Source organism: Pomacea canaliculata, linkage group LG9 (genome assembly GCF_003073045.1).
Source record: "Pomacea canaliculata isolate SZHN2017 linkage group LG9, ASM307304v1, whole genome shotgun sequence".
Lineage (NCBI taxonomy): Eukaryota > Metazoa > Mollusca > Gastropoda > Architaenioglossa > Ampullariidae > Pomacea > Pomacea canaliculata.
In genome coordinates this window covers 26,809,601-26,821,763 of record NC_037598.1, presented here as the reverse complement: position 1 = coordinate 26,821,763, position 12,163 = coordinate 26,809,601, and the positions used below count along the sequence as shown (strand labels likewise).

General features: G+C 42.8%; 1 protein-coding gene across 1 annotated transcript in view; it reads right to left on the bottom strand.

The window, feature by feature from the left end:
* Positions 1–12,163, bottom strand: part of LOC112571455 — a 58,059-nt gene that overhangs the window by 3,342 nt on the left and 42,554 nt on the right. The window contains exons 35-45 of the mRNA XM_025250433.1: positions 11,869–12,072; positions 9,565–9,664; positions 7,591–7,844; positions 5,632–6,294; positions 5,183–5,277; positions 4,369–4,565; positions 3,770–4,109; positions 3,083–3,260; positions 2,679–2,863; positions 1,242–1,518; positions 108–519 (exon numbers count right to left, since the gene is read on the bottom strand). Coding sequence (XP_025106218.1) covers positions 108–519; positions 1,242–1,518; positions 2,679–2,863; positions 3,083–3,260; positions 3,770–4,109; positions 4,369–4,565; positions 5,183–5,277; positions 5,632–6,294; positions 7,591–7,844; positions 9,565–9,664; positions 11,869–12,072 — 2,905 coding nt within the window. The remainder of the gene's footprint in view (positions 1–107; positions 520–1,241; positions 1,519–2,678; positions 2,864–3,082; positions 3,261–3,769; positions 4,110–4,368; positions 4,566–5,182; positions 5,278–5,631; positions 6,295–7,590; positions 7,845–9,564; positions 9,665–11,868; positions 12,073–12,163) is intronic.

Genomic DNA, 12,163 nt, shown 5'->3' with positions numbered 1-12,163 from the left:
AACGAAAGGAATAAGCAATAGAATTTTATGTAAGCGGCGAGACAGAGACGACAAGCTGATTGCCCTGTCAAGTGTTACATAGAGGATAGACATAAATATTGAATCACCTGTAGAATGTCAGGAGCAGTCACATCCACTAGGATTCCTCCAGTCTCCTCAGAGGCCGCCATTTCCGCTCTGTTCATGGCAGTGACCTTGAGACTGTACTTTGCACCATTCTGTAGTTTCATCTGTTCCAGTTTCAGCTCCTGCTCCGTGGGGGATGAAGCATTGAGGTGTACGACATAAAGGTCAGAGGTCACTGGCCACAATTTGGTCTTCCGGCCTTGGTACACTTCATACACCGCACATCGGTATTCAGCAATACCTGATTCAGGATCTGTGAAGTCCCAGCTGAAGTACAGAAGGTCATCGCGAGTCTGGAAACGATCCACTATCGACGGCCAGAGCTTCTGCAGTTGAGGAGCCGAGTGGTCCACTAGCATTCCGTCAGAAGAAGCGGACACCTTACCTCCAGCTCTGAAGATATTTTCAGAATTAAATGTTCTTAAAAAGTTAAAATAAACACGTTTTTAGTTAGGTTTCAGTGGAAAAAGCTCATGAATGTTATTCAAGAGATTTTTGCGTGTGCATTTGTACATTTATATTCTATGCCTGTGATTTCATCCACTGTAAACTTAAAAGCTTGTAAGTCTTCCATGTAACCTTAACCCTGTCGTCTATTACATCTTCGAGCGCCAAACTTACATTGTGAGAAAAACGAGGGAGAATCAAAAAGGGCTCAGGATGGACGTTAAAGAAATTAAGCATCATTCATCTTTGATGACTGATGTGAGTAATCATGCTAGCACGCAGATTATTTCTAGCTTTGATGACTGATACAAGTAAGCATGTCATTACACAAATTATCTCTAACTCAGGAAAGGTGTGCAGACCAGGACCTTAGGAAGCGAGGGCAGGTCGTTGCCTGGGGCAACATGGAGAACCGATAGAGCAGCTTCTTCTTGCCGAAGTTATAAAGCAGTGTCCAGACCCCACAGATGATGTTTTACCGCTGGAACAATAGTTATAAAGCGGTGGCAAGGATATCTTGGGGTAAGGTACTTCACTTAATCTGTGCACTGGTCTCAGAATCGCACTGTAACCACGAAAATAAGACACTCTCTCACAGCTCCCGATTTGGCCCTGGCTAAACGAATCACTCTCGCTTCGGAGGTAGGGGTCCAAGTGATAAAACTGACCTGTTGGTGGCCTCCACCTTAATGTAGACAAAATCACCGTGCTTCAGAGAGAACGATGAATCCCTGAAAGTCTCGCCCAGGACAGGTGAAAAAGTTTTGAGGAGGATATTGTTGACAAACACAGCTAGAGTGTAGAAAGCAATTCCACTTTCTGGATCCGAGAAGTTCGTCCAAGAACTGGCGACAACAGCTGTATTGGAAGTGAAGGCGATGTCACCCCGTATATCCGGGCCATCCATGACTACACCACTAACAGGCAGCGTGATGTCCACAAGTACTACAACACATGGATAATAGAATCCCCAAGTACTACAACACACAGATACTAAAATCCACAAGTGCTACAACACACGGATAATAGAATCCACAAGTACTACGACACAAATATAATAAGATGACAGCTGTTGACGCTTATAGTCATCAGCTCTGACCTCGTTCATCAACACTAACTCTAACCCTGACACAATGATATGACACCAACTCGTTTGTTTACCCCATTTGGAGATTAAAAAACTAATTTGCTTTAGACATTGCCTGCGATAAGCCTTTTATCATGTCATACACTTGTTTCATAATAATGATAGCTACTTCACATGCCCACAAGTTTGAAGTAAAGTTTCAATAACTCTGAACTTAATCGCTAACTTTATACATTAGAGGAGTTATGTAAAGAAGTAAATTTCAGAATAAACTACAGATTAAAATGAAACTAGAGAAGCGTGTTACAGAGACTCAAATTCTCTGCCTACAGGAATTAATAAATAAAATGGGAATTTGGAAAAGATACTTAAGAAAATTGTACTTGACAAGTGCCACAAAACAATCACTCAAATGGCTTCAGTTAGAGAACAACTAATAAGGAAGCTGCTATTACTTGTGTTTTGCTACTACATTCTGACAAGAACTACATGCGGTATTGGCCACCAGTATTTAGACAGATAATTTGTGAATGGAGAAACAACACATCCTCTGATTATGATTGTTTGAAAATTATGTATCAATATAATTTAGAAATATATCACAGTATAATGAGTAACAACAGGCATAACGTATGGAATCGTTATGCTAAACAATTTGTATGAACACAAACATTATATATTTCTTTTACTCTCGACAAACAGTAGAAGTTAAGAAATCCTCTATTTCTTTTGCTTTCTCCTATTTCCTCGCTCTGCTCTTCCTGATATTTCCTTATTTCCTGTCTTCTTTTTTTCTCTCATTTTTTCTACACCTACTGAAAAATCGTGAGAAGGGTAAAGGGTGCTATGTGTACATAAGTCAGTTCTTACTTGTTCTGATGAATAACTATTAAAAGCCCAACCTCATCAAATGGCTTACCATCTATAGCAAGATGACATTAGAGGCTATCTCACATAGTACCATGATGAACAAATCAAAATAACATAGGTATATATTGCGCATAACAAAACTACATACCTCCAGAGGATGAAGCATTGACAGACTTCTGATTCAGGGCCTTGTTATAGGCGACAATGGTGCAGAAGTAGGTGGTATTGTGTAGTAGAGATGTTGGGTAGCAATACCATTTGGTGTTGCTGGAGAGGGTTTGAAACCGCACTACATCGTCCTTGCCAGGGCCCAGGCCAACTCCCCATAAGAAGCTGTTGATCAGTCATACATCTTCAACATCAAAACCATTAACAGCTTTAATAAAAAAAACTTCAAGTTAATCAAATTGTTTTAAAATAGAAAAAGCAATAACCTAAACAGAGAGAACCTGAGGTTGAAGTTGATTTATTTTCTCAATTGACCTGTCAACTAGACTGGCCACCGAAATCTTATGACAGTAGTTAAACCCAGTAAGTTATGACTAAGTTTACCTGTCAATACTGGACTCTGGGTCAGCAAAGTTCTCCCAGTGAGCGCACACCTGCGAGCTGTTCACCTGAAAGTCGATGTCTTTTCCAAGAACCAGGCCATCGTGGACGTGGCCAGCTACAGGAGGGGTGCTGTCTATCAGAATGGGTGTGTCCGCATACCCGGTAACTGACAGTCCAACTGGACAAATGTGGTCAGATTTACTCAACTACGACTCTTTAATAATTTCCTTGAATACAGTCTCGTAAAACTTCCACAAAAAGCGACCTATGTCTGTGCATAAACTATGGTGCTATCAGCCCCTTTACTCACCGCATGAAAGTTCTTGTAAACATCTAAATCAACAAACAAAAGAAAAGACCACTATAAAAATATAGACACATCACTAGTGGGCAGACTTTTGCAGTCTCAGGTTACGACAAGAGAAGTAAGTCTATTGTGAAAAGAACCTCTAAGAAGTATGTTCATTACGGAAAGTCGCTCTACCATAGCAGGGAATAAACATGTATCAACGCTCGCCTGACCAGCCAGATTCTCCGAAGGTCTTTATCATCTCCAAGACATCGGGGTTAATGGCGATTTGCAACAGAATCTGTAAGGTAGTGTTTCTGGTTAAGCACAATGTACTGGGCAAGTCATATTTCTGGTGAGAGACAATGATTTCTGTATGCCCTTGTCCATAGACCCACCGTTATTTGTTAGCTTCAGTCGGATCCAAGCAGGTGAGCCCGATGCGGTTTCAAACTCTTCCTCCACCAGGTATGTGTTACCAGATGTTCCTCGAATCTCCAAAGGCATGTATCTACGGAGTTCCACGTCGTATTTTGTTCTGCCAAGCCCAAGCTCCATACTCTTGATGCCGGAAATGCTGTCAGAGGCACTGAAGTACACCACCAGGAAACGGAAATCTTCATCGAAGAGAACTTGGTCAACGCTGTTGAGATGTGGAGGGGAGGTGTCTACGGTGAAAGGTGTGGAGTGACACACTGTTGTGACCAGGTCACCGCCATGAACAATATCACTCACACCCTGCAAGAAAAACAGACCAATACTGACTCTGCAGTTGTCAGACATTAGCACACTGTTAATTCTCATTAAATTCGATATCTTTAGCGACAATTCACCTGAAGGAGTACAAAACGCTGTAGAATAACTCCAAGTCAAAACCTGCTATATTATGCCCACTTCCTACACTTTAGTAAATGTGTAACCCTAGTTGCACGTGAAACAAATAATACAGAAAAGCATAGTCGCGGAATAATGACTGAACTGACAGTTGTGGGCGTACCTGCACAGTCACGAAATATCGGCCCTCCAACAGAGCAACATTCTTGGCCAGACCAGTGTTCACCCAGTCGTCGGGGTTGCTGATGTTGATATGAGGGTCCCTGAAACTGATGACGTCACTACCACACATGGTTGTCCCCACCGCCCAGGTGTAGCCATGGATCCCACACTCCTCATCTTTGAACTGCTCCCAGTTCGCTGCAACATTACAGAAATCCAATGTCTTCCATATTTTCAGAATTTTTCGACAGATTTATACTTATCTATTATTCAACTGGCTACTTTACTTCAGGACTAGTCATCACTGCTTTGGAAAAATGCGAAAATATCGTTGACAGCTAAGCTGTGGCTATGTGTCTGGAATGCTGTGGTGTTCTGGGAAAGTGGCTATGCTGCTATACCCAGAGACTGAATCAAGTGTGAACTATGAAACATTGCCACTACAAGTAGGGTATACACATCTGTCCACAGCATACATTATTTGTACAAGCGGTTTGTAAAGATCTACCCGCATTTTCGCCATTAGCAGGTGTGCACTACCAGCTCCGAGAAGAGACTAGTCACTACTATCGTGGGCAGTCACTTGTTGTTCAAAGGTGAGGACTAGGTTCAGGGCTTTTTGACATGGGCTATAGTAATGAGGTCAGATTTGTTAACTTGGAAATTTACAAGAAAAGCAGAAGCTTATCATTGTTGAACACTTCAACAAAAGTCCTCACACTAAGAAGACTATTTGCAAGCCTATTTTCTCTTTGTTTTCGTACGTATTTATATAATCTTTGTCTAAAGAGAAACTTCTTGATGTTTCTGATTACCTGAAACTTGGAAGTTTTCCATCGTGAATAGCATTTCCTGACCTCGCCTGTTGCCATTGAAGACGGCCATGCTTCCTTGCCCATCAATGATAGTCCTTAAAACAAGGTCAAAGGGTATATTTAAACTACCTGGAAGAATTAGCGTTTGTGGTATTATCGCCATTGAGAAACAAGAACGAGTTTAGTTTATTCTGCTTATGATAGATTATTATCTTTCAGGTTTGATTTTTCTCGCGTTTTATTAAAACTTGCTAACATCTCAGCTGTAGTAAAAATAAGCCTGTTTGTCAATATTAGGACTTGAACTGAAGAAAGAGATCCTCTAGACGGCAAAGTTTGTTTTACACTTTATGGTGACTGAGATTCCTTACATAGCGTCAAAGAGGATTAGCTGTTATGACAGCTAGTATCCGCTGAATTTCATACTTGCCATAGACTTTACTACCCACCTGTGATTAAGGCTCCCGCTGACAGCATCTTGACAACGCTGAATCACCGAAACATTGCATCCTCCCGCGTGTAGACTGTCTCTAATCACCTCTCCAAGAAAGCTCGGCTCAGGGGGAGTGAAGTCCGCCATAGTGCCTGGTGACGTCAGCGTGGCGCGGTAGCCCAGTGTGTTCTGCACCTGAACGTTGATGAAGTATTTAGTTCCGTGACTTAACAGCAAGTTGTCGTACCTCAGGGTGCCAGTGTACAGCTTCCCCAGTCTCTCGTATGTCAGACAACGGCTGTCCGACACTCTTTTAGCATCGACTCCTTCCACCATCTCTTGCAGCTCGCACTGACTGAGGTGCTGGATGTAAGTGAACGACACACAGGTGGAAAGTTTCAGACATTCAGATGCACAATGTTGAGCAGTAGAGGTTTTTAAAGACATTACGGGTCTGCTAGTAAGTCTTCCCATTCTAGGAGCGTCGAAAAAGCTGAGGTCTCCGGGTGCTTCTGGATGAGAAGTGGCACGCGAGACGTTGAAAGGAAGCCAGTCGGCGACCTCGTGACCGTAGCTGCTTGGACTGTAGCCCACAGCGTGTAACAGGCCATCTGTCGTCAGTGTGGTGTCTTCGTACATCACCACCCGGCCACTTAGTCTGGAAGGGTGACTTGTACATCTGCAACACACAACGGAATCAGAAATATCAAGTATTTAAAAACTGAATCTTCAAAGACAATCGAGTCGACTGGAGCACGACCCTTAGTCCACTCGGCCACAGCCCACATTCAGTTTGACCACGGACCTCAGTCAGTTCATCAACAACAAGCAGGAACTCTTAATCCAGCTTCAAGGAGAGAACATTCTGGAAAAGGATCGCGTCACGTCTGGAGAGCATCGCCAACAAGGACGGTCAGACGATTCCAGACACAACCGATGCAAACTGTGCCTCTGCACAGGGCCAATACACATTGAATATAAAATAGAAAGAGAAAATAACGACACAGCTGAGGGCAGTGTGGCCGATAAACATTGTTTCTTGTTAAATAGTTTTCTGTATTTACTACTGTTGTCAGGAGCAGTAAGCTCCATCTAGTATTATAATTGTCTTTGTTGTTAATGAGTCCGTTGTGATTACTGCTGTTGCTAGAGTCGGAGCATTGTTGTATAAGCTCAATTTAGTATCATAATTTTGTTTGTTGTTGACTAGTCCGCTGTATTTACTAATGTTGCTAGAGTCAGAGAATTGTAGTACAAGCTATAATTATGTAGTACTATATCGTTCTGCCTTCATGAGAATATCACTTGGTTTTATTGACAATGGCGGATGCCCTAGTGTCCTCCAGGAGTAACCAGGAATAAACTAAACCTCAGTCAATTCCACCACTGGCTTCACTCGATTCAACCATCATGTACACAAGTTACTATTCAGTGTAAGGACATTTTCCTTGCTCGTTGTGTGTAAACAAAACGAAATTTTTCATATATAAGTTATTCATGTGATATACATAGGTCAGCCAGCACATGCAAATTAGTCGATGTTCGAAGTAATTTCATGCATGGATGCCTATGTATGAGCGAGAAAAAAAGCCATTCCTTGCTTACTTTAATGTATGCAGTAGCAGTGCAATCGGCATGGCACTGTCGTACGCTCATGGCCACCCCATGGGCCTGTCTAGCCCAAGTGGACCTTCCGACAAGGGTGACCCTGGCAGGAGCTAATGTTCTAGCCGGCACAGGTCGAGAGAGTCAAGCCCTTTAACCCCGAGAAGTGGATGATCCATCAGGCAGAAGGTCAGTCCGAACACTGCCTCAAATCACTGATCTTGAAGATGATTACTGTAACACCGCGACCTCACGAGGGAATATGCTCTTCATTATTTACAAAAAAATCGTAACCAACGTCTCAAGTTCGTAATTTAATCCATGTCTGCTCTTCCATCAGGTAAAACTAATGAAAAACATTTAAAACTACCTGTAATCCATGTCTATTCTTCCATCAGGGAAGGTGCAGTCATAAGAAGGGAGAGAACAGCTTCCAGTCGTTTCCAGTCCCTGAGAGTTCTGGGCCTTGACCAGAAAGTACAGAGGAATGCCACAGGGCAGTGTAGCGGGCATCAGCAGTGAGGCGCCTCGCATCTCTGTCCACGTCTGAACGTTTGTTCCGCCAGCGTAGTCTCCAATGGCATACCACAGTCTGAGGTCACTGTCCTCATCCTCCACCCTAAACTAACAGAGTGGAATGAATATATATAGTCTAACTCTTACCACAGTCTGAGGTCACTGTCCTCATCACCTGCTAACCCTGACTCATTCATCAAGTAGAGGTCATATTAAAAGCATGAAACCTTGATGCAAGCCTTTAATAGCATTTTTAAAGGTTACTTTTTTCATTATCCGAGGTTTTGTGAGTATTATGTAGGAAAAGACATGGTGCCCTTCATTGCCAAAAGGCGAAATAGGTTCGCAGATCTCGGGAATACTATTTTTAAGAGAATGTACTTGGTTATACTTATTGGCAGTGAAATCTGTCGTTAAAACTTCCTAGGCACACACCTCGACACCATGTCTTGTCTTTTAAAACACGAAAACGAGATGACCTTAGGCCTCTGACTACTTATCTGCCCTGAGAGGCTGAGTAGAAGGTGGCCGACTACTTTGTTCTGGGGCCAACTATTGGGGTCACATTGTTGACACTAGTACTGACGAAGAATAAAAACAAATACAGAAAACACAAAGAGGAACCAAAGAACTGGGAGTGACATGATATTGCCAAAGGAAGACGAGCAGGGGAAGATGTGAAAAAGTACTAGCAGTATGGGAAAGGGTGTTAGGAGTAATGTTTACAGAAGGTGGCGGATATGGAAAGGGAGAGAGCTCCATTGTTTGGCTGCACAATAACTAAAACTCCTGTGGCCATATGTTGTTGTTGTTTTTGTTGTTGGTCTTGTTGTTGCTTTTGTTCTTGTTGTTTTGGTGACAGGAAGAGTAAGAAGACGATCATCAGACGAGGTGTTGTTTGGCTGGGACGTTCAGTATATCAACAGTGTGTAACGAGCAAGTGTAAAAAATAACCTCGGTTGTGTTTGCGCACGCGGGTGAGTGTGATTACTAGTGTGTACGCGTGTAGACGTGCGGATAAGCGGGGGAGTGGGTGTGAGAAAGTCGGGTGAGCGAACCAGCAGACGTGTCACTTATGCCCTCGGGAGAGTTAGGCCCACCCTTCTCCCCACCTCGTTCGTCACAAAGACACAGTAACGATCAGATATGAGATGTTGACAAACATCAACTTCCTGCACTCATTGGTCATCAGGTCGGTGCATGACCCAGTCCAAGGTGTGATCTCTTTTATGTGGACTGCAGCACAGACTGCATGACGAGACGAAAAGTGTGCAACAATTCTGACATTTTCACTGTGTTAGGATGAGACTTGTTGTCAAAATGGACATTAACATCTCCAAGAAACACTGAAGGTCCACTGAATGCATTGCTATAGTCCAACATATGAAATTCTGAGCAAAAGTAGAGGCTGTGAGCTTGTTGTTGGCACTCGGAGGGGGTCTATAGATAAAAACAGGTGTATCGAGCAATAGTGAGCTGAAAAAGAGACTTGCACACACTCCAAAGATGTCTGTGGGAAGGATAAAGCAGTAGTAAGACAGGTACAGTGTACTTGGCAAGTGGTTTGTGTCTGTCTTCGTTCTTGTCGAACACTGGAATCGACGGAGGAAGCTTCAGAGAGGACACTATAACAGCTAGAATTTGTTTTACGGAGAAAATATAATTTTTGTGTAGCTTAATGTATATTTGTAATGTATGTTAATAACTTTGTCTGCTTAAGAATTGTTGATGCTATATTAACTTCTTCACACAGAATTTTGTCTCGTTCAAACGTCACCGTAGAGGTGCATGTAACATGATTATTCTTAGGCTCAAGTAACAGAGGTACCTCGAGTTTAAAGGCAGGATCGTTTGGGTGTCGGTTCTCCACTTGTCTGATCAGACACCCTGCACTAGCTTGTCCAATGTCTCTCCTCTGTCTGCTGGAGCTGCCAGGAGAGATAACAAGTCTACAGAGTTATGTACCCTTTTAGTCATGGCGCCAGTCACGTTGCTTCACATTTTTCACGAGTTTGGGCACATATTGATATATATATATATATAAGAACACAGAGAACAGATATTTATCTCTCTTTTTTTACTCTCTAGATACATAGAAAAGAAAGTTTAGGGTTAAGGTGAGGGTAACACATGCATATAAATATCGAAAGAGAGATTATGTTCAGGTTATATATATATAAAGAATTAGACAAAAAAGAGATGTTAGGAACAAATGTTATAAGTATATAGATAGAGGAGGGGGTAGGCACATATATCTATAAATAAATACACACTACATACATAGAAAAAAGGCAAAGAAATACAAACATAGACAGCATAATACCTTTAGTAAAAATAATAATTTGAATACAGTATTTCTCTCTTTTTTCTAATTAGCTTTACACGCAAAAAAAAGTAAAACACAAAAGATAAAAATACAGACGAAAAGAGAAGACATACATAGACCAAAACATGTGAACAAACAAACGGATAACTGAGAAAAATAGTAAATGTTCGAGATCTCGCAGTCGAGGCGAGGTTGACAAAGGTTAGTTTGAGCTCCAGGGAGGAAATTGTGTTTTGAATAGAGTTTGAAAGCCAACGCAAGACGCATCAGTGAGCACTATTATAGTTGAGAAACTGTGAAACAAAACAACGCATCACGAGTTCTATCAGTCGGTCAGTCAGTCAGTTGTCCGTTAACCTCCACCTGTGGTTGGGGGATCACATGGGTAGACTAGCAGCTGACAGGCCGCCATCTTGTCTATTGTGGGCAATAGTCAGCAGGTCCTGTGCAGGACGACCTGTCCAGTCTTTGACCTTTGTAAGTCAGTTCTTCCTCTGACCACCGCGGCGTCAGCCACCCTTCAGGGTACCTCCAGGATAAGTCTTCGACAGGGCGTCGTGCCAAGTCACGTGACCAAAGAAAACCAGCTTACGTCGCTTGACTATTGAAAGTACATCTTGTTCTACGACTGTGGCCATCTTGTATCGTACAAAGTCGTTGATTCTGTGTTCTCTGGATGAAATCCGGAGCTGCCTCCTCAGGCACGTGTTCTCCAATGTCTGGATTCTTTTTTCCGTCCCGTCGAGCAGAGTCCACGTGTCACATCCGTAGAGCAGGATCGGCACTACCGGGAATTTGTACAACTTGTACTTGGTAGTGAACCTCATCTCATGGCTATGCCACATCCTATCTAGCCTAGCCATTGCCGCTGTTGCTGTCCGATCCTGATGTGGGTATCTGGCGTGGAGCTGCCGTTCTTGGAGAGGGGTGGCTTCCAAGTACTCGAAGCTGCTGACCTCTTCAAACCTTCGTTCATATTTCATTGTACCACGTTCATACAGATCTCTGCTTTGCCGCTACCGATGACCATAACTTTGCTCTTTTCAGTACTGGTCTCCATTTCATGTACATTTGAACTTTAAACTGTCTGTCAGTCTGTTGGTGAGGTCTTACAGTTATGAGTTGGCTGACAGGTCTTTGTCGTCTGCAAAGCGTAATTTTCAGATCGGTCGTCCTCCAATTAAGAGGGAAGTATGATGGTCGTGGAGAGCTTCGAGCATGATGTTCTCCGAGAAGATATTAAACAGCACCCGTGATAGGGGACATCCTTGATGTGCGCCTAATGTGGTGTGAAAGTAAATTGCTATTTGGTTACTCAGCATTACTGTACTCATTGAATAGCTGAGAAAATGTCTAGAGTAGGACATGGCGTAAGCAGACAGGAAGATAGTACGGTACGCAGAGAAAAAGATAAAACTTTAAGTAAAGTGGAAAACAATTAATTTTGCAAAGCAAAGACATGTGGGGAAGTGGTTATAGGTGAAGCTGTAAGGGCGCTACAAAAGAGCATAGGTCAAGTTAGGTGATGTGGGTCCATTAGGTGACGTAGAGCAATTAGGTGAGAGAGTGCAGTGCCCTGCAGGCAGTGAAGTATAAGCATGAAGCAAAAGACTTTTGAGATCACCTGACTCGGCATTACATGTAATGCACTCGTTACAAAATTGCTTCAGGTGGACACATTGGTTGCGCTTTCGCCAATAGGTCTCGTGAAACTCCTTTGTCTGAGTTCTAGAATATTTCAGCAAACGCATCTTGACAACAGTGATCACAAGTTTAGCCTGTCAACACGAAAGTCGAGGAACTCACCACATTTCGGATACTCTGTCACAGTAAGGAAATCGAGGTGGTCCAAGATCGCTTTTGTTGACGATTTTCTTCCAGACGTTGGTGCGAATAGGGTCAGCACTCCAGTGCCAGAGTACTGTGTCCCAACTAAACAGTCCAAACAGCACCTCTACCCAGGCCCTCAAGACCAGCTCCAAGGGTATCAGCTCCACATCAAGAGCTTTCCTATAAAGTGAACAATATTTCACTCTGTCACAAGTCACTCTCTAGAAAAGGAAACCAGGAATATCCTCATTTACTCTCTTTCACCAACTAC